Source organism: Elaeis guineensis, chromosome 16, assembly GCF_000442705.2.
Source record: "Elaeis guineensis isolate ETL-2024a chromosome 16, EG11, whole genome shotgun sequence".
Lineage (NCBI taxonomy): Eukaryota > Viridiplantae > Streptophyta > Magnoliopsida > Arecales > Arecaceae > Elaeis > Elaeis guineensis.
In genome coordinates this window covers 36267648-36288738 of record NC_026008.2, presented here as the reverse complement: position 1 = coordinate 36288738, position 21091 = coordinate 36267648, and the positions used below count along the sequence as shown (strand labels likewise).

General features: G+C 35.9%; 2 protein-coding genes across 14 annotated transcripts; both read left to right on the top strand.

Annotated features, from left to right (window-relative positions):
- The first annotated feature begins 45 nt into the window (after window positions 1–45).
- LOC109506743 (uncharacterized) lies at window positions 46–6090 on the top strand. Of its 2 annotated transcripts, XR_012137374.1 has the most exons (9): window positions 46–386; window positions 662–745; window positions 1026–1106; window positions 4415–4554; window positions 4666–4801; window positions 5059–5125; window positions 5390–5452; window positions 5543–5725; window positions 5840–6090. XR_012137374.1 is itself a non-coding variant. In XM_073249728.1 (8 exons), exons 1-8 carry the CDS (start codon window positions 325–327, stop codon window positions 5609–5611), a joined length of 702 nt encoding a protein of 233 aa, XP_073105829.1. In that variant the 5' UTR covers window positions 46–324; the 3' UTR covers window positions 5612–5740. The 2 variants fall into 2 exon arrangements, 1 of the variants encoding a protein (XP_073105829.1); XM_073249728.1 differs by lacking the exon at window positions 5840–6090 and having other exon boundaries at window positions 5543–5740.
- Window positions 6091–6483: 393 nt separating this feature from the next.
- On the top strand, window positions 6484–16463 carry LOC109506730 (putative nitric oxide synthase). Of its 12 annotated transcripts, XM_073249723.1 has the most exons (13): window positions 6484–6623; window positions 7254–7439; window positions 8971–9057; window positions 9165–9244; window positions 10277–10358; window positions 10619–10639; window positions 10798–10843; window positions 12192–12310; window positions 13859–13972; window positions 14066–14164; window positions 14264–14353; window positions 15058–15167; window positions 16011–16463. In XM_073249723.1, exons 2-9 carry the CDS (start codon window positions 7320–7322, stop codon window positions 13943–13945), a joined length of 642 nt encoding a protein of 213 aa, XP_073105824.1. In that variant the 5' UTR covers window positions 6484–6623; window positions 7254–7319; the 3' UTR covers window positions 13946–13972; window positions 14066–14164; window positions 14264–14353; window positions 15058–15167; window positions 16011–16463. The 12 variants fall into 12 exon arrangements, with proteins under 12 accessions (XP_073105824.1, XP_073105825.1, XP_073105822.1 ...); XM_073249724.1 differs by lacking the exon at window positions 6484–6623 and having other exon boundaries at window positions 6637–7439; window positions 12225–12337; window positions 14046–14164; XM_073249721.1 differs by lacking the exon at window positions 6484–6623 and having other exon boundaries at window positions 6639–7439; window positions 12192–12337.
- Window positions 16464–21091: the final 4628 nt, after the last annotated feature.

Sequence of the window (21091 nt, the reverse complement as noted above, 5' to 3'; positions counted from 1 at the left end):
GCCGTTACATCAGGCATCCAACTGCCTAAAATTTTTAAAAGATTTTGAAGCCCTGAAATCCTCATCCCTCCCTCAGTTTCTCTCTCCCTCTCTCTCTCTCTCAGCGTCTCGATCTTCCGAGTCCGGACGGCGCCTCCGGCCTCTCCCTCCCCTCCTCTCTCTCAGTGACACCGATTCAGTTTGCTCTCTCTCTCTCTCCCTCCTCTGAGGCCCCCCCCCCTCTCTCTCTCTCGCGGCCTCCCTCCCGAGTCTACGAAGCCGAACGCCTTCCAGCCCCGGTCGGGCGGGTTGACCCGGCCTCCGCTTGGGAAAAGGGAAAGCGCGATGCCGCGAGACCGAGGCGAACCTCCGGCCGTCCGCGTCTACACCGTTTGCGACGAGTCCAGGTGGTACCACAAACCTCTCTCTCTCTCCCCCCCCTCCATCCCTGAACCCTAACTGTTGATCTCTTTTTTCTATCAAAATTATAGGCTTGTGGATTCTGACTTCAATTATTTTCTTTTTCTGCGCCTCTTTTCTTTGCTCGGGGTATTTTAAAGAGCGATCTTCTTGCACCAAAAGAAAAAGACCAAAAAAATCTCTCCTTTTTTTTCTTTGAAATCTTTTTATGGTACCATTTAAATGGTCTATGGAATTTTCTGACTTCAATATGGCTCTGCAGATATCTAATAGTGAGAAACGTGCCATCATTAGGATGCGGCGACGAGCTATCGAAATTGTTCGGATCATATGGAAAGATAGAAGAGTGAGTTCTTTCCCCCTTGGTGTTGTTGTGTAATCCTTCGTAAGGGAAGCAGTGTTGATGTTACAATTAACCAAATTGAGGGGAACAAAGCTTCTTGTAGTAAAATTAAAGATGTTTTGGGGCTTATTCTTATAACGGGTTTTAGCTGTAAGTAGTGCTCCTTAGTTAGGAAAATTTGTTGGAGGATTGCATGTTTTTTTACCTAACAGTATGATAACCATCATTTGTTTCACCTTTTGATTTCCATTTATTTATTCATTTCATAATTCATATTTTGCAGATGCAAACCTATGGATGCAGAAGACTGTGAACCTTTCACTGATGTTTATTGGATTAAATTTTCACAAGTCAGCAATGCAAGGTGATTAGTTCAATCATACTTTTTATGTGAAAAGGTTACTTATTTCTGAAATTTTACTAAGGGTTACTTGCCAAATCTATGATTTGGCAGTGCAGTTTGGGTAGTGAGGTTCAACAATTTTGTTAAGGTATCAAATTCAATCTAACTGTTTGGGTACTCTAATACCAAAGTATTGGGACATGTTGCGTCAAGGCTCCGGATGTGTTGACGTGGTTGAGGATAGAGGGAGATCCAGGTGCCAGGATACCATATCGGAATGGACCTACAAAAGAAATTCGCTCGCACGGGAGATGGAGCCTTCAACGAGGGACCTTCTAATGCTTAAGTCAGCCAAGGCTTGAGCACAGAGAGAGAGAGTATGAGAGCTGAGAATGGCTTGGATTGGCTCACCAGAGCTTGCCCCCGAGGGTCCTCTTATTATTTTCGTAGGTTGTTAGTCGTGGGTGTTCGTTACATCCATTTGGCCATGTTTGGGAGTTTGTTAGGAGATTCTAATAGATTGTCCACGTGGCTTAATGAGTTGATGGATCGGGGTTGGCTTATGGCCGAGGTACTGTCCCAATCAGATCTGTATTAGTATGGACCGTGGGACCTTGTCCTTGGTGGTCGGCGGCATTCCGACCCAGAGGTTGGCGTTGCCTAAGAACTTTGTTCCCACTGATAATATGAGATATCGACTCAGAGGTCAGTAGAATTCTGACCCGAGGGTCGGTTGAAGGTTGATCCGGAGGTCGGTCTTAGCCGGTGTGGTCATTTTGCCTTGGTTTCACATGACAGATTTGATGGTGCCCATCGTTATCTTGGTATTTCCGTCGGCCAGGAATTTCGAGGATGAGTCTTGAGGTCCATGGTCGAGGTGGCGGACCCCACAATAGAATATTATTCTAGTATTTCAATTTTCAAGACTCCAAAGTCAAATTTGACGATATGGTCTTTGGATGATGTTCTGGAAGGGAGGAGATCCTATAGTTAACACCCCGATATCAGAGTAAAAAAAATAATCCACTATGAGCTCTGGAAAACTTCCTAGAACTCATTGAGAGGCTCACCCTTGCTATTGTTCCATCCTTTTTTCCTCCTTTCTCATCACATTTTTGCCAACAAGATGGTTCCCTCCTTGTCTCCATGGCATCTGACTAAAATCTACCTCAGCAGAGGACAATGGCCACAACTTTGGCTCTGGATGATCCCAATGCTTCACTTATGCCTTATCTTTGTCCGACCCAAGCTCTATGACTCATTCGTAGCCTAGATCAAGATTTGTCCATGGCTCATTGTTGGCCCAAATGAACCTCTGGCTATATGCACCCTTGCTGGCTATGCACCGACACAACACCATCCAAATCTAGCTCTGATACACCCCTTGCATCCATCCCCTTGCCCTAACCCTCTGCACCTCCACCTAGCCACCACCACCATTGTCAACTCGACCATCCACTCCACAGTCAACTTTTACCTTCATCATCACCTCCACTGTCCCATTACTGCCACCACCAACATCACCATCTCCATATCCCTAATCACCATCACCACCACCACCACCACCTTCACCTCCACATAAATTAAGAAGAGAGAATTTTTGGATGAATTTGTTTGATATTCATTTCATGATCTTGTAATAGATATTAAATTTTGATTACAGAAAAATTTTTAATGAACATTCAAACAGTGAAATAAGGTGTATACTGGATTATATTTTTGTTGGAGTATTCGCTCGATGCATCTCTCCTTTTATGGATTTTGAAAATTCTCTAGTAAGTTTTCCCTAGCATCCAAACCGGGCCTAAGCCTAAAGTAAAATAGTTCAATATTTTCTTTTGACTGTAGTGTTGTCAGCTTGAAACTAATTAAGAGTAATAAAAATGATTAGAATTTGAAAGGGATAGAAATAACAAAAATTCTAAAATATATGGTTCACACTTCCCTTACAAAAGTATTTTCAAAAAAATACAAAAATTATATACAAAAAGTTCTAAAAAGAGAAGTAAGAAAAAGGAAGACCAAACAAAAAATAGAGTTGAGAGCATTTTAAGTGTAGCTTATTGTTTGATATATTGTGAAGGATGAATTATAGTCAAACATTGGGAATCTGACTTTTGTATCCTCAACTCAAATATGAATGTAATGATATCTTGCTTTTTACAATGTTGAAATTTAAGAAATCCACAATTTCTTGTTATGTTTTTGATATAGTGACAAACTTTTGTGATTTGCTTAATTTATACATTAAATTTATTCCCAAATTTTGGAGAGTTCATTAACTACAAACAAGATTTTGCTTATTTGTATTAAGAAAGGTAACAGTTGAAAACTTTTACCTTTCCCATAAATTTCTTGAAACCATCTTAATGCATCCAAACTTTCACAAGACTTTCCAAATGTAATGTTGTCATATGGAATACACACTCTCTCTCTCTCTCTCTCTCTCTCTCTCTCTCTCTCTCTCTCTCTCCTCAAAGTTATTATTTATAACCATTAGTCCCTCCCTCTGCCTCTTTCTAAACTCAAGCAAATGGAAAAATAGCCTAAATAACACTAATTACTAAGGTATGCTGTTGGTTGATTCTAGCCGAAAATAAGATACTTAAGCAAAACAAAGCCATAGTAGATAGGCTAGAAAAGTAAAAAGTAGCTTTTACATTCAAGTAAACTGCTTCGGAAGTCCTAGTTGGTGGAATATCTAGACTAAATGAAGAACCAGTGAGAACGATGACATGGTTTGAGAACCTTCGATGATTGGAAAGAATCGAGGAGTTGACTTGGGACACGTTAATACAACGGAACTAAATAAGGCCTTTTGCCTATCCAAATGGGTTGCCTATGTATAGAAATTCAAGGACGAGAATCTTTTTCTTTGATCTGACCCTTTCAGTCTGTGGCTGAACGTTGCCTCTAAGGAATTGTAAATAAGACATTCATGGCATACACTAGCAGGCATGAAGGTGGGGTAGTTATTGTAAAGCAGAAAGTGCTGGGTAACTGGCTATGGCCAGTTGGCCAGCAAAAATTATACACAAGTTTACTCCGAAAGCTCCATGGAGAGAGAGAGAGAGAGAGAGAGATAGAAACAAAATTATGCACTAATGAATGCAGAGTACATAAATGTGACACAGATTACTCACTCCACTACAGGCTACCGCTAGGCCTGGTCTCCAAATCCTTTATGCCATTCATTTATCATGTTTGAACATTTCTATAAACATTCAGGCATACCTATGCACTTACAGATGAAACATGTAAATGTAACATGCATATGTATATGCATACAAACAATAGACCTGAATTTGAGCATTAGCTTCTAATTGCAGGTTTGCAAAGCGAAAACTGGATGAGTCTGTTTTTCTTGGAAACCGATTACAGGTTTCATATGCACCTCAGTTCGAGAGTCTATTGGATACAAAGGAGAAACTGGAGGGCAGGAGAAAGGAAGTCCTAGGACGAATAAAATGTGAGTTTTCATTTTCTTGCATGCAAGGTCCTAGCATCCAATTTACTTTATAAACAATTTAAGTTTTTTTCTCTTAGGTCTACACTCAATGCCTTATCCTTGTTGCTGCAGTTGGGAAAACCCTCAGAGAGTCAAGCTCTCAACTTTCCAATTATTCACAAACCCTAGGGACTTCTTATCAGCATTTGCCAACTCAGGCACCATCAGCATCGAATAGTTTAGAGCTGCAGATAAGCCCTAAGCAGAGGTAAACAGTAACATCTATTTTAGAGCTTATCAAAAGGAGCAATATTATGATTGGCATGCTATTGTACCAGGGTATATGAGCCTGCTATAGTGATTGATATCCATTGCAGATAACTACTGGTGTTCATTAGTTTTGCAGTTTACACTATATTTTTTAAGTGCTCTTAAAAAGAGTTCTTCATAAAAGAACTATTAGCTTTGTTGTTGTTTGATTGTATGGTATGCTTGCTTGATTGTTTTGATGCTTTCCTTCTCCAGGAACTATTCCAAGGCCGGTCAAACTTCTAGTGAAGGTGATTTTGTCAGCCATGTGTCCTCTAACAAGGTATGCTTTGCTCTATGTTTTTAGCTTCTAAGGTTGTTGCTACTTGCCAACAAGGCAACGATCTAATGCCAAATGCAATATCTATAGTCCATTATGTTTCTTGGCAATCTAAGTTGTCATTCTTTAATCAAAATTGAAATAGTAAATTTTGCTGTAACATTATCTGTGATTAGGTGGAAGTATGCAATAGATACAAGCATAATTTTGATGTGTCTATGATTTTGAAATTTTATCTTGGTGGTAAGTTTCTTATGCTGATTGCAGGAATACTTTTCATCAGCATCAATGAACGAGACTGTTAGATTGGTCAGAGAGAAGTTGGATAAGGTGAACCGTTACCCTATGATTTTCTTTATCTGTTTTCGGTCTCCTAAAATTTGCCCAATTTAAACTCCTTGGGATCCTATTGTATTTTAGATACATTCTAGCAGCGAAGCTGCACCAGCATCCAAGAGAACGCGGGTGGACAACAGAAGAAGAATTTGATGTTTGAAAGCCTAGCAAGCTCCTGCTATACTGTCCTCTTGAATTTGTTCATTTCTTGTCATATTATGCAATAATAGCGGATCATGTACTTGGCAGTCATTGTGATAAAAGCAGGTCATATTTTACTAATTGGATTCTACGTTACAAAGCCTTTTTTTATTATGATGTTGAGTACTTGGATCATGGTGTTTCTTCTTAATATATGGTGAAAGGATTCCTTTTTGTCAGGTAACCCAGATGGTAACCTTGGGCCATATTTCTTATTGCGATGATCATAGGGTGATGGTGTCTTTCAGCTAACTCCAGCAAAAGGGAATTATTTTTTTAGATGTAAACTGGCAAAGCACCAGACAGTGAGCTGTGCTTAGAGTAAGCTTTTGGTAGTCCTGTTGTGATTGGTTGGTTGAATCCAAAGTCGAGTGAAGTCATGATAATAACTGTACTATTTTTACATGTATGTTAGCTTGTCCATCAGTGCATCAGGTAGGTTGTGCATGCTGCTCTCTCTCTTGCCAATGTATTCTCGTCTTCCTTGTCAATTGGCTTCCTCTGTACATTATGTCCACCGAGGCTCCTGGGCCTCTATGGTTTTTATCTGCTTTTTCTACATCTATGTTCTCTTGGATGCCTCCACTGCGTGGTGTGAGGAAGGTAATCTCTGTTGGTGTTGTAAGAGATGGTGGTGGTTTGCAGCTTGCAAGGTAGTCAAGTCTCATTTGCAAATTTAGGGCATATTTGGTTTGCAAACGATGTCGAAATTGGAATGAATTTTAATGAGAATCAGAATGGCTAAATTTTTCAACTTGTTTGGCTTGGCTTATGAGCGGAATTGAAATGGGATCTGAATATTAAGAGTAGAAATTGTGTTTTATAAGATTGGGTAATTCCATTCCCATTTGAAATTGAAATGGAAAACTCAAGAAGAGGAGTGCGACGGATTATCTAGCTAGGGTGCTAACCTTCCACCGAAGTCGATGCCCCGGGATATGTTGATTTCGACACCTACGAATTGGTAACTTTTCCTTTCCTTCCGATGATGGATTGGTGTCTGTATTTATTATTGATTTGGAAACAAAAACCTTTCTTTCTTTTTTTTTTGAAATTTCATGTGTTGTTTTCATTTGGAATGCTACATGTCGATGATTCTTTTGTTTCTTTCGTCGGTAATTCAATTATTTTTAGTCGAGTTCTGCATCTCGATCATCTGCTAGTTCATCATATGTCAGCTAAATTCATTATTGGTTTTGGAAAAAAGTTGTTTTCTGGGAGGATTCATCGCTGATTTTAAAGTTCTATGTATTTGTGATTCTTTTGATGCTATCATCTGTCATTTGATTACAATTGAAGCGAGCTCTATACCTGGATTGTCTGCTACCTTGTCAAATGTCATACAAGCTGAGATTCTTGATCTTGACTGTCGTGTTTAATATAATTAGGTTTGGGGGGCAAAAATAATCCATTAATTAGAATATCAGACAATCACAGTATCTTGAAGAAATCTGGTGTACTGTAGTTATACATGTTTCTAGTTCTTCTGACTTCTATTTTTGATGATTTTTTGGGTTTTATATCTTGGTCATATTTGGGTTGATTCCAGTTCTTTATGTGCGTTTTATGTTGTGTTGTTTTGTGCTGGGTGCAGAAGAAGAGGCATCGCCAGCTTAGAACTATCCTTTGTGGGAGGTGTAGGTCGTTGTCGCATGGTCAAATGGTAACTGCCGTTTGCGGACATGGTGGATATCCTGGGGGTAAACAGTTTGTGTCAGCAGAGGAACTTCGAGAAAAATTGTCCCACTTATGCCATGAGAAAGTGCTAATAGTTAAGCTTGTAAGTGATACATTTCTTCCTACTCTTTAGCTACAGCTTTTTAGGTATTATGTTGAAACATATATGAGATATGCTTTTATGCTGGCCATCACATTTCCTTTTGGTTCTCCTATGTGAAGACTTTTTATCACTCTTAAACTTGTGAGGATTTGAATTGAATAGCATTGAATGGGGTATCCCCTTAGGCATGAGTTCACTACTGAGAAACAGATGGCTCTCTACCTTTGTTAATAGCAAAACATGGTTTGTTATGCTATAATCAAAGGTCTTTTCATGCGAAATAATACTACTATTGCTAATTGCTGTCGCACATAGTTCCCCAACATAACTATAACCCGATAGTCTGCATGATCCCATTTTTCTTGCTTGACATCGAGAAGAACCACCAAAACTCAATCACCAAATGGTTTCTAAATTCTGTCCCTATGGTTTAATGGGTGAGTGTAATGCAAGATAATATTTGAGAAATCCCCATGCTGCATTCTCTAAGGTCATGTCAGAATTTTACTCTTTGGTGTAACCTTGAAATGAACATGGCTCCTTGCATGAAATCTTGTCTCGTTCCTCTTCATTTAAACTCTTTCCAGGCCTAAAGGACTTTTGGATGGTTATTCCTTAGTTGCACAAACTCAACATATTTTTCTGTATCCACCAACTGATCTTTTAGGGAAGGCCTCAGACCAAGGGATGCCTTCATTGTCACAAAAAAATAATCATTCCACTGACCTTCTAAACCTAGAGTTGTGCACTTGTGCTCCATGATCTACCTTATTTGATCAGGCTTAGGTTATCATGGCGAGGAGAAGAACAAAAAGCACAAGACACTAACTTGAAATTAAGCTTTCTTTCAAATTTTTAGCTGAGGTGAACTATGCTGTGATATATCCATGCTTGAAATATGCTAGATGATTTTAAGATAGGGGGTTCTTCACTACATGTCGCACGCCAATACTTTTACAAAATGATTTAGTTGAATGCTTTTGGTTTGATTGTTTTAGGCTTATGTGTTGACTGATTAGTGTCCTGAAAAACAAGCCACAAAACAAGTTGGTCAAATGTATGAAGACCCAATGTGGCATAGCTGACCTGCTTTTTGTGTAATTTGAACAACCAACTTGAACCTTTCATTCTCACCTCATTTACCTGGATATTGATATACATTAGAAAATTGGTGTTAACATGATGTTACATGGGTTTGGATGTGACACTTAGGTTTGGTCAGGAAGAAGAAACTTTTGAGTGAGTAAAGGGGTCTTTCAGTTTGACATAGAACTATACTCTGTATTACTTGATTCCATGGAGTATAGACCCTCACTGTAGCTTCAAGAAGACTACTTTTGCTCCAAGTAGTTTCCATTATGACATGAAAGCTGCTTAAATATGTAAAAGTTAATATAATACTGATTGGATTTACATAAATGATAAAATTATATGGGCAAAGTTTCTTGTCTCAACATGGACATAATTGGCATTCTTCTCAGCTACTTATTCTGCTAAAAGATTTTTTTTCTTTGTCGCTCATAATATGTAGGTTGATATTATTGACTTCAATGGTAGTTTTTTGGCACGCATACGTGATCTTGCAGGTGCTAATCCAATTATACTGGTCATAACTAAGGTGACACTCCTTCAATTGCATTTTATGACTTGATTTTTCTGTGTTTTGAGGCAGTTAACTGTCATTTAATGCTTATCAATTCTTTTTTCTTCTTTGTCTGTTTTAAGATCGATCTACTTCCTAAAGGTACAGACCTAAATTGTATTGGTGATTGGGTTGTCGAGGCCACCACAAAGAAGAAGCTGAAGTATGTATCTATCTTATCCTCTGTAACAAATTTCCAATTATCGCAATATTCTTTTCTAATGTACTTTCTGCATTTTTTTTATGTATTTAACTTGGTTACATTGATCACTAGTTAGTTTTTGAGGTTCCTAATCTTACCTGCCTGCAGATTCTCAGTTATTTTTATTTTCTCTATGTGAGTCCTAGGTCATGATGGTAAACCATGAGCCTACAACAACATCCTATCTACCTACTTTTATTAACAATAGTGAATCTTCAGTGCTGGTTCTATAGGAAGCCCCAAAGATGTCTTTGTATTGATGTTTATGGCAGTTGACCAGTGACTCTTCTACGACATGTCACGTCAATTCGACATGCAAGCAAGGTTTATTTGTTCCCTCCATTTGTGCTCATTTATTTGCTTCATTCCTGTCGTGCTTTCCCCATTGCTAGCTCTTTATAAAGCCTTTTCATTGCGAACATTCATCTCATGCAACCCCTTTATTATGATGTGTGCCGCATCATATTCCTTTATAGGGTATTCTTAATTGGACTAACAGCTAGCAATGAGGATGACCCCTATAATAGCAAAATACACAATCATGGGTAGGTTATATACTACCATACTTGCACGGAGGTAATCAGTTTGATGTCAACAAATGCTTTCGCACGAATATTTCTTCTAGTTAGATGTTTAATAAAATATTTAAAAGTATGATCGTGTACCATTGCATTAGTATGAAATGTTCTATCATACAACTTGGAAATTAAAGATATTGCAAATATTCACATGTTATTGGTGCTTGATGAATTCGACTTTCTTTTCTTTTGTCTTATGCATCTGCTTTTGCAATATTTTTTGTGCTTAGCATGTCAGCATTGCTTTGATTTGTTATTAGGAGTCAATTTCCTGTTCATAAACTGGAGATATTCTTTTGCATTAAGTGTGGGTACACATGCATACATGTGGGTGCACATGCAGCAAACTTTGGTTTTTAATTTTATAAATGTTTAGAAAACAGGTTTTGTCCTAAGATATGTCTTTTTATTGCAGTGTTATCAGCATCCACTTGACTAGTTCAAAGCCTTTGGTGGGGATTGCAGGGGTCATATCAAAGATTCAAAAGGAGAAAAAGGTCCATTTTAATCTATTATCATACTGAATTTATCATGATTTTATAGGGTGATATGTCTGTGCAGTGACTTAATTCAATTCTTTTGAGAAACTGAGTTCAGTTTTTAAGGTTTACATCTTGTTCTGTTGTACCATATATTTCTTTTACTCATATCAGCCTGTGGTTGGGAATGACCATAGTTGATTAAAAAATATGTGGTGCTTAGGTTTTTAATAAGATGCAGCTGCTGATGATATATTTTTTTTTGGCTTTTGTTGCAGGTCCGAGATGTATATATTCTGGTTAGTATTTTCCTCCTCTACTCTTTTACAATGTTTATTGTTTGTTTATTGGTGCTTCATCTAGACTTTTTTTCCCTCCAAAAATCATCTTTTTTGTTGATTTAATCTGAAACTTGTACATTTGAGGTATCATCAGTTCTAATCACCATCTGTTACAGGGGTCAGCCAATGTTGGAAAGTCTGCTTTTGTAAATGCTCTGCTTAGTAAGCTTCTATGGCACCTTTGCTGCTAAAATTAGCAATATCATTTGACCTTTGCATTATATAAGATTTTCTGTATTTTATCTATACAGTTTTTAGTTCGACTCAATGGACAACCATATGATGATCATATTAGAAGTTCACATGGCTTTTGACATACATCTGTTTTGACTTACAGATTAATAACTGGAAGTTAGTTTTATCAGGACTAGCACTACCTCTTGTTGAGGTAGACTAGTTATGTTGCCAGGACTAGTGGTGCTACTAGGATTGATTTTTTTTTTTTCTATGTGGAAATTCAGTAGAGTGTTGTATACATGTTATGCCTGTATATGAATAATTCACTCCTAATGGTTCATCATCTTGCACTTTTGCAATCCATCTCATAAATTACATGCTATGAACATTAGGATTGCTTTCCTAGGCTCTTTATGACAATCTTAGAGGTATAATGTGAGATTTGGAAGCCGTTATTGATCTCCAACATTGGCCCACATCAGGAAAAACCTTCAAAGAGCATTAGTCTATATTTATGCAATATGAAACAATACAAATGTAACATGCATTCTTGTTCATATTTCATATTTCATCTGGACTTGGGTACAAATGTAGGGTTTCGCTGCATGCTTATGTCCCAGAGCCTTCCGATCCTTCATCATTTCTTATTCTTCCGATCATCATTTCTTATTCTGGACTTGTATGAAAATGTCATGCCTATATCCATGCCATGTTGGCACACATATTCCAGATTAAGCCAAACATCTAGATAACTTATGTTCATTGTCTTCAGTTTTTCTCCTTTAGCCTTGTTCCATTATCTCTTAACCATAACCATCCAGCCTTATCCCAATTATTTGTGGTTAGTTGTATTCCCATATCTCATGCAAGATGTAAATGACTTGTGCATCTTTTCACAAATCTATGTCCTTTCTATAATCATATCATATGATGTGTTCCATCTGTGTTTCTGTGAGGACTTACATGATAGTAACTTAGCTATTCTGCAAGTAACTTTTCAGCCTCCCGTCAGATCGAGAAAACTTAATATAATTATCATGTTTAATTGCATTAGAAGATTTTATCAAGATTGGTTGCAATTCTTTTTACCCTATCATGCATAGGGTGTGATTGTGTAATACCTATTTGCTTAAGCTGATAAATGCTTCAATATTAATATTTATTAATTGTTACTTCAAATGTACCATTTCTGTTTCTGAACATGAGATTACTATCTTTCATAATTTAACAAGGTTAACATGTTTTTGCTCTAATTGCTGTGCTTTCTATAATGTCGCATAGAAATTGTCCAGTAGTTACCGATATATTTATTAAAATTTTTAAATAATTCTAGAGATGATGTCACTAAAAGATCCAGTGGCTGCAGCAGCTCGGAAATACAAACCAATGCAATCTGCTGTGCCTGGAACAATCCTTGGTCCCATTGAAATTGAATCTTTTCTGGGAGGAGGGGTACGTTAACTAGAATTGCCTTTTCTGGTCTGTCATCCTTCTTTAATATTCTCTGCATATCTTGAAATTGTGCTATTTTATAATAGGAATTATAATTGTAAGATGCTTATTATTGTACTATGACATATTTACTATGTATATCAAATCAGTCGTTAGTTGAATTGGGTTTACTATGTATATCAAATCAATGGTTAGTTGCATTGGGTAATCTAAAGTGGGCCAAATGTATGGTTTCATCTTCTCTAGTAGGTCATTTTTTGGTTTATATAATGTATCTCTTTATGTATCTAAAAAGGTCGCCATGGTAGGACAACGGTATGTGTTTGTCTTGCTGTAGTATCCTGTAGTTTTGTAATGTTTGTGTTTTTGTTGCTTTTGTTTTCTGTGTTCCATCCACCATTGTTTTTATATCCATGCAACCATTCTTCACCATCACTTGTTAACAGCATGGAAGGCCCAGAGGTAAGATTTTGGTTTCTCATACCTGGTTCACAAAAGAAAAGAATCGTGATGGAAATATTTGTACTAGTACTATATGTAGATGGATGAAAAGGAAAAACATTTTCTGATTTGTGTACTTGTCATCTGTCACTTTGGTTCTAGATCAAGTTCTGTTGGAGAGTATTAGCATTGGAAGTTTTCTACATTGGTCAAAGCTTTTTGCATTGGGATAGATGTGAATAAGATGAATTCTGTGGAGATAATGATGTTAAAGGTGACGGCTGGCCATAGAAATGCTTGAATTAGAAAATCTAATGGAAACCCATGAATAGAAATAAATTGATAGACATAAATCATTGGTCATTTTCAATGAAAACCAGAGACAGATGAAGGAAAGAATGGAAAGGGGAGTATGTGAACATAAATACTTGCAAGGAACTCCAATGTCTGAAGGAGTTAGTCCTTTTCGAATAGGCTTGTAGGACCTGTAAAGCCAAACACATTACCAAGATTATATGAGACAAGCTTGTCGATGCTGTTTAAAATTTTAATGTTTAGATTGTTCATGGCTTGTTTATTCACATTGTTTGCATTTCCTAAGAAAAAAGGGAAGCAAGATGGTAGAGAAGATTGTTCTGCCCAATTTATTAATTCTGTCTTCTTCTTCTAGCATACACTGCTTGCGTTTACTGTTTTAGCTCACTGGCATTTTCTATTTATACACCAAAACTTTTCCTTTCATGTTCTTATCACATTTATGTATCTTTGTTGGATTGCTGTCATGGTTATGTTGTTTATAGCATCATCTGACGATCATGTTGTCTGACAACCTCCAGTCAAAAACTCATCGGAGCAGCAAATAAAAATATAATGACGCAATGATTTTTTTTGGAAAATATTTTATTCTATTTTTTGGAAATCATTTATTTTTTTATGCATGTAGCAAACTTGTCTTTGCTGTATTTTTTTTAAAACATCAAGTAGCTACATTGTTTCATTTGTTTTACCAATTAACCTTTGATATAAACTTATGGTATATGTTAGCGGATTATTGAGATCCTGTACTTGGAATGAAACAATGAATTGTAGTGTTTTTATGAACGACAGAAATTATTTGACATACCTGGAGTGCATCTTCACCATAGGCAGGCAGCAGTTGTTCATTCTGAAGATCTGCCTTCTCTTGCACTTTAAAGTCGTCTAAGGGGACAATCCTTCCCTGTATGTTTGTCTTTTGTTTTCATTATTTGTTGGATATTGCAAAAAGCACTGGCATGTTAATCTGCTTTCTTAGAATGTTTTGAAAATGTTCAGGCAGTCTCAGAGAAGAGTACATTGAAGGATACCGATGACATTGGTCTAAATGGATTTTCATTATTCTGGGACGGGCTTGTTCGCATTGATGTCATTAAGGTTTCCAGATTATCAGCATTAACTTTATAGTTTTCAAGAGTGGTCCTTAGGAATTTATAATTTTGAGTAGTTGCAGCTAATTATGTAATGAAAATGCAGATTCTTCCAAGGACGCGTCTAACATTCTATGGGCCCAGAAAATTGCAGATTCATATGGTTCCGACTGTTGAAGCAAATGAGTTTTACCATGTAATATCACAATCAGTTTTTAAGTTATTTGGCTCTGTATGGTTAATTTGCTGTCTTTCTTTTCCCAGTAAATTTATTTCCTTATCTAATTCAAGTACATGTTGTCTTCAATTTATGTGTTTAATGTGTTGTGTTCTTTGTAAAGTTGTATGCATATGTTTTTTGGTACAATCTAGTTTGATTAAAGTAACTGCTGAAACTGCGTCAGATTTGGTGTTCCTCAAAATGCAGAGTCCTTCAAACTACCGAGCTATTAATATTTTTGCCTGACGTTCTGACGATTTCATGTTCCATAAGGCAGTAATTAATGTACAAAAGGTGTTACTAGCAGGAATTGTCATACTTGTAGTTCCACTCTCTACATGAAAACATCGGATTGATTTTTAAGAAGTTTTATAGAAAACTAAATGAATGTTATGCATTTATCAAATTATCAATTCACAAAAGGCCAGTGTGTGTGTGCGCGTGCAGGTGTGTGTGTGTGTGTGTGTGTTTTGGGGGTGGGAAGGGGTTGTGTAGGACACAGATGAGCATTTATTAGGTCACAATTTTTTTTTTCTCTGTAGCAGTCGAAGGAACAAAGATCTAAAATTAATTCCCCATCTTGCATATAATGTTGTCGGTTTTTTTATTAGCAATGCCTGTCACCTATTTCTTGTAAGTTTTGAACTTCCTATGCCTTTAACTTTTACCTAATTTTTCAGAAAGAGCTTGGAATTATTTTGACGCCTCCAACTGGTAAAGAAAGAGCAGAATCCTGGATTGGACTAGAAGCAGTACGTCATTTGCAGATAAAATTTGAAGACCATAGGAGGTATTTTTCCTATAGTACTATAACTTTGCTGAATTACTATAGTGATTGAGTTGATGCTATATTTGACTAAGTGCAACATAATGGAGTACACTTCATATGGTTATTTCTTTGAAAAAATGTTAACTTATGAAGTCACATAGTTATTTTTATTATTATTATTTTCCTTTGATATAGAGAAGTTGCAAGCACAGTAGCGTGGAAGTGATAGAACAGAATTGTCTGATAATGAGAAAATCATATTATTGAGATGGGATCACCTGACTAGCAAGCACACACCCACAAAGCCTTGCACTTGACTCAATCAGGAATAGCGCTCATCATATACTAGTACAGTTTGGCTTGAAATTGCCTTATGATGTCCACATATCAGAAGACAAAGTTCGAATGCCCGTGCTGTCATGCATCATAAGACAGAAAAAGCTGGACATTGCTTTTTGGAGCATGGTAGCGAAGCTAAATTATCACGAGACAAGTAAATTAAAATGTCATTACAATTATCAACTTTCTATGCTATTGAGAGATTCACCACAAAGAAGAGGGAAGAAACAAAAGATTGTATGACATTTGTTGCACTCATATATGCAAGGGAAATATTGAACAAATCCATGTTTAAACTTTTGAAATTTTGTGTATATAAATGTGCTGCATGGTATCTTCTTAAGTTATTACGGTCCAGCTTGGTTCTTGGGCGAAATAGAAATGACCTCCTTTATTATTCATGAGCATCTTTCTGTACTATGAGAGTCTGTCAATGGTGATTTTGAAAGTAGTGGAATGAGAAAAATAATTTGAGAACCTTTTAGCAGTCGGCTTCTAACAGTTCGTACTTCTATGCTTGTGCAGGCCTGCTTGTGGCATTGCAATTTCTGGTCTGGGGTGGATAGTTGTGGAACCAAGTGGCATGCAACTTGAGACTGATTCGAATAATGCGAAAGATGATAGCACGAGGGAATTGCATGTGGCTGTACATGTTCCCAAGCCCGTGGAGATTTTTGTCCAGCCCCCAATGCCTGTTGGTAAAACTGGTGGAGAATGGTATCATTATCAAGAGTTAACGAAGAAGGAAGAAGAACTGGGACCTCAATGGTTTTATTGATGTTCGATTGCGTAACCTTGTGGTGTTTTTTCAATTTTTGTTCTACAAATATGATGCTTTCGTCTCATTAATAAGTAGCTTAATTCATAAGATTAATCCCTCATTTTATGTAGATACAGCAAAATCCATATTGTTGGACAAAATATTCCTGTGGAATAATTGATCGTAAGGAATACAGTTTAAAATTGCATGATTAGCCAGGATTCATTTACAAGTTCATATGTGACAAAAGTGTTTGTTTATTCTGTTGGAAGCAAACATAAGCAGGGGAACAGTGCAGGCCAGAGGGAAAAAAATGAAATCATTCATCTTCATTATCCCACCATAATTTGATGATGAGGTTACTTAAATTTACACTGTCAAAGTCGTTCAATGGATGGAGGCTGAACCTTGGCACAAATAAGGTTACTCTATTAGGATCCAAGTGTCATGTTGGAAATAAAGAAACACTCTTGAACATAAAACTCTCTCCAGATTTCATCGTTGTTAGGAGTCTTGTCGCCTTTATTGATCTTTAAGCTTAAGTTAATTGTCTGCCAAGAAGATTCATGGAAGTGAGCACTAAAAACATAAATACTAAAGGAAGAATTCTTTGACAAGCAAATGCTAGATGAACACTTAGGAAATCATTGATTAAACTATATCTGTTTTACTATCCTATGTTACTTGCCAAATTTTTATTTCAAGGAAAATTTTGCAAGATCCTTGCAAGTCAGCAATCTAAAAATGAAAAATAGGTAGGGAACCTAACATATGAGAGAATGATTTTCTGGTTGGGTATCAAGAAGTATGGGAAAACTATACGAAAACAATGACCCGTTAAAATTGCACATATCAGGAGTACTATATCTTCTTAGTGAAGTAAAGATTAAATTGAATGTACTAATCTTAGTTAATATGGTCTGCTTGAATCGATTTGGTCCAGCCGGTACAGGACTTCAGATGTTTGGCTCATCAGATTCCATGAAATGGACGGATAGGATGCTGTCATGTCAAAAATGGACGGTAGAGCCATGTGGCTGCCTTATTATCCAATATTTATGATGTAGAACTGTTCGATGACTGGCCAGGTCCGATCCTTGTAACCGAAGCGGACTGGCTTCCACTTATATAAAAGAGTAATTTTCACGCACCGTATGGTGCAGAAAAAATATATCGCCGCATCTGATGGAACTATATAATTATTATTTTTTAATATATATTTAATATCTATAATTTTATTTTTTATTTAAAATTTTAAATAATAAAAATATTTTTTTTGAATAAATTATAATATTTTATGATGAAATTATGACTTCATACACATAGAAAATCATAATTTGATCATAGGATGTGGTAAAGAAGAGATGCATATATTTGTCATTTAAAAATTTTATAAATTTTTCATAACGAAAATATTCTTCTCTTTTTATAATTTTTGAAAGAAAAATTATAATTTTTTGTATGTATAGAAAGTCATAATTTGATAATAAAATATCATAGTATGGTCATAAAAAGTTATAATTTTTTTAAAAATAAATATTTTTATCATTTAAAATTTTGAATAAAAAAAGAAGCTACAAGCATTAAAAATATTTAGGAGAGCGTATGCAATGATGTATTTTTTTTCTATATCGAGTGCGGTGTACAAAAATTTCTATGTCCGTGATCTCACCGACTTCAGTTTGCTCTCTGGAGTTCTTTACTGTCCCGATGCAATTTAATTTTTTTTTATCAATTTAATGTAGGTTCTAACTTATTTATAAGAATAATACAAAAATTAAAAAATATCATTTGAAATGATATTTTTCTTGAGAAAATGTCATTCTGAATGGCGTTTTTTTGATCCAATCACCACCCCCCGTCTACGTGGAATCTCGCCAAAAAAAAAAAAATCTAAGTGCCATTGTAAAAGCGCCATGCCACGTGGTGTTTCTAAAAATATCATTAAACCCGACATTTCTAAGGTTTGTTTTTTTTCACCTTAACCTTCCCTGTCTGATATATTTTATTTATATTTTTTAAATTAATTTTTTTGGATGCAATATATTTTTTAATTATTATTTATACTTTTTTGATGCGTGATATTATGTTTTAAACTAATTTAGATAATTTTTTTAATATAATATTTTTTTCTTAACTTTTTTCGAGACATATCTGAAGATCATGACAAACCATATAGCATCCTAACACTTGAAATTAAACAAAAAAATATCTAAAACTCCGATAAAAATAATAATTAATAATATAAAATAGAATAAAAATATATAGTTTATAAAAAAATCTCATAATACTACAAATCCAAAAAATACTAAGTCCTACGAGGGCATCGTGATGCCTGTGGCTGTTTGGATCTTCTCACGAAGGTCCTTAACGGTCGCTCCTGCTCCTGTGTCACCTGATGGCCTCTTTCCTATAGCAGGAGCTGAGTGACCCCCTTAACCCCCTCATCTGAATTTAATAATAGGCCTGTAACAAAAAGATTAAATCACTCAAATGAAGAGTCATGATGCCAATTCGGATCTGGTGCTGTCATATGAGGCATATAGGAAAATGAAGACCCTAACATCTGTGAATCAAAAAGTGATGGCATATGTGTAGCATGTGATGATAACATCTGCGGAATACATGGTGCTGGCATATCTGAAATATATGGTGACGATGTATATCTCATATCTGACGCATAAGATGCTTCAATCACCGTCAATGTCCCTAAACATAATCTCTCTATCTCCCGTAGTATCCAGATCCGCTCGTCCTCATTAATCATAGATAGAGCACGACGAGTGTCCAATATAAGATCCGATAAATGATCAATCTATATAACAAAAAAAAATAGCAATACATTATAAATTATAAAATAAAGATATAATATAATTATATAAAATATTTTACATTAACGATGAGAAGTAAAATGAAGACTTAATGAATTGAAATTGAATATAAGATTGATATAAAACATAATTTTCGAGGCCTTACCAACATATGCATAGTAGAACTCTCATCCTTGTATCCTGAAACTGCATACTGAGGCTACTCGATGATCGATACTGTAATATAAAAAAATCAAGCCATGTAGTCTTCGATATATGGATGGCCTTCCAATATATCATCATCATGAACTATATGATCTCGCCGTGCATTCCAAATGGTGATATACTGTGCATATCTGATACGTCGATCAATATGAGTTCTCCTTCGTCGATCAATATGATAAAGTCATGGACTAATATCAAACAACTCTGGATGCCTTGAATTCAATCAAACTACCATAGCATATGATTTGGAAGGTGCCACTCTACCTCATCAAAACAAATAAGCGACATCCTAAAAGTCTATATATCATGTCCATTCATACAAATCTGTGGTAATATGGACAATATCTAATTTGTGTATGGCTTCCACAAAAATTGATAGAGTTAAAAATAAAGTCGGATTAGTAAGCTCGTTTTTCAATAGATTATGGATACTATAAAATGATATTTGTACATAAATTAAAATTATCCGTCTACATGTATCAGTCAATATATCCAGCTGATATCTATAAACTCGTGCCACCATTGTCGATACATGATGAACGTCGAATGAAACGTTCCATCTACTTGACAGTATGTTTATATTAATTAAATTTCATAGGATTAAAAATAATAGTAAGTTGCAAGTAATGAAATTAATATTTGTATACCTGTATCTCCACGGTGCGTATAATCTGAATGAAAGATCGGGGTCATGGTACTCTTGTAGCATCTCAAGCAACTATCTCTGTAATGGACTGATAGTCGGCATCCTCTTCTATGCCCAAATCTGCTAATTTCAAAAAAATTATATATGATATGCCCAATCAGAGCGATAATAGAATGTAGAAAATTAAAATTTATATATCACATACCTGCAATAATATAAGATAATCTCTGATCTTTGACTGGTCTACCGCAGAACCCCGACATATAGCCCTATACAGGTAAGCTAGTACTGCACTACCCCAACTAAGCCTACGAGTGAAATATAAATTCTTCAATAATAATAAAAACATCAACTTCATCTTATTAGATGAAGTATCAGGCAAAAGGACACCGTCTAGTAATCACAATACGTTGTCCCTGACATACTGTCGCACTATCTCCTGTGATACATCATCTCTAATATGCAAATATCGATAATGATCATCCAAATACTCTATCCTCAATCGTGAATGATCAAAAAACTATACATCGGGCTGAAATCCTAATAATCGATAGCACATATCCTGCCACTTTGGAATGCTAAGAGTGAGATCAGCTCCTATAACTGCCTTACCATCAATTGATAGTCTAGTGAGGACATTAACATCCTATAACATGATGGTTGTCTTACCGAATGGAAGATGAAATATGTATGTTTTTGGACGCTATCTCTCAAATAAGACAGTAATAAGACCAACAACTATCTGTATTCACCTAATTTGATAGACTCCATAAAACCTCAGATATCGTAAATAATATATAACTCTATCTGGGATGTCTTCCATATATCAGCATTGGCTCATCGTAATCGAAGATTTTTGGGCTCCTACAATAAGATAGAATAATTAGATAACATATATCTCTCAAACAAGATTTTTTTGACAAAAAATATAAATAATAAGATTAAGAATAAAATGCTTACATTGCCATCTAAAATAGCCAATGAGTGATGGGTCTCTTGCATTATAAGAATACTGCAGTCTCGAAGGCCTGAATGACATCCCTCGTAAGCCATAACACACTAATGATTCTAAAATAATAACATACATCTTAAGTGTAAGAGTATGAGAAATATGATACTAATTCATTTTATGATAAATATAACTCTACAATCATACATGCAATAA

Excerpts from the sequence above, each read along its gene's own strand:
- LOC109506743 (XM_073249728.1), top strand. The coding sequence starts at position 325 with ATGCCGCGAGACCGAGGCGAACCTCCGGCCGTCCGCGTCTACACCGTT. Across the intron at positions 4,555-4,665 it reads AGTCCTAGGACGAATAAAAT|TTGGGAAAACCCTCAGAGAG; the intron begins GTGAGTTTTCAT and ends TTGTTGCTGCAG. Across the intron at positions 5,126-5,389 it reads GCCATGTGTCCTCTAACAAG|GAATACTTTTCATCAGCATC; the intron begins GTATGCTTTGCT and ends TGCTGATTGCAG.
- LOC109506730 (XM_073249718.1), top strand. The coding sequence starts at position 7,215 with ATGTGCGTTTTATGTTGTGTTGTTTTGTGCTGGGTGCAGAAGAAGAGG. Across the intron at positions 9,245-10,276 it reads ACCACAAAGAAGAAGCTGAA|TGTTATCAGCATCCACTTGA; the intron begins GTATGTATCTAT and ends TTTTTATTGCAG. Across the intron at positions 10,640-10,797 it reads TCCGAGATGTATATATTCTG|GGGTCAGCCAATGTTGGAAA; the intron begins GTTAGTATTTTC and ends CATCTGTTACAG.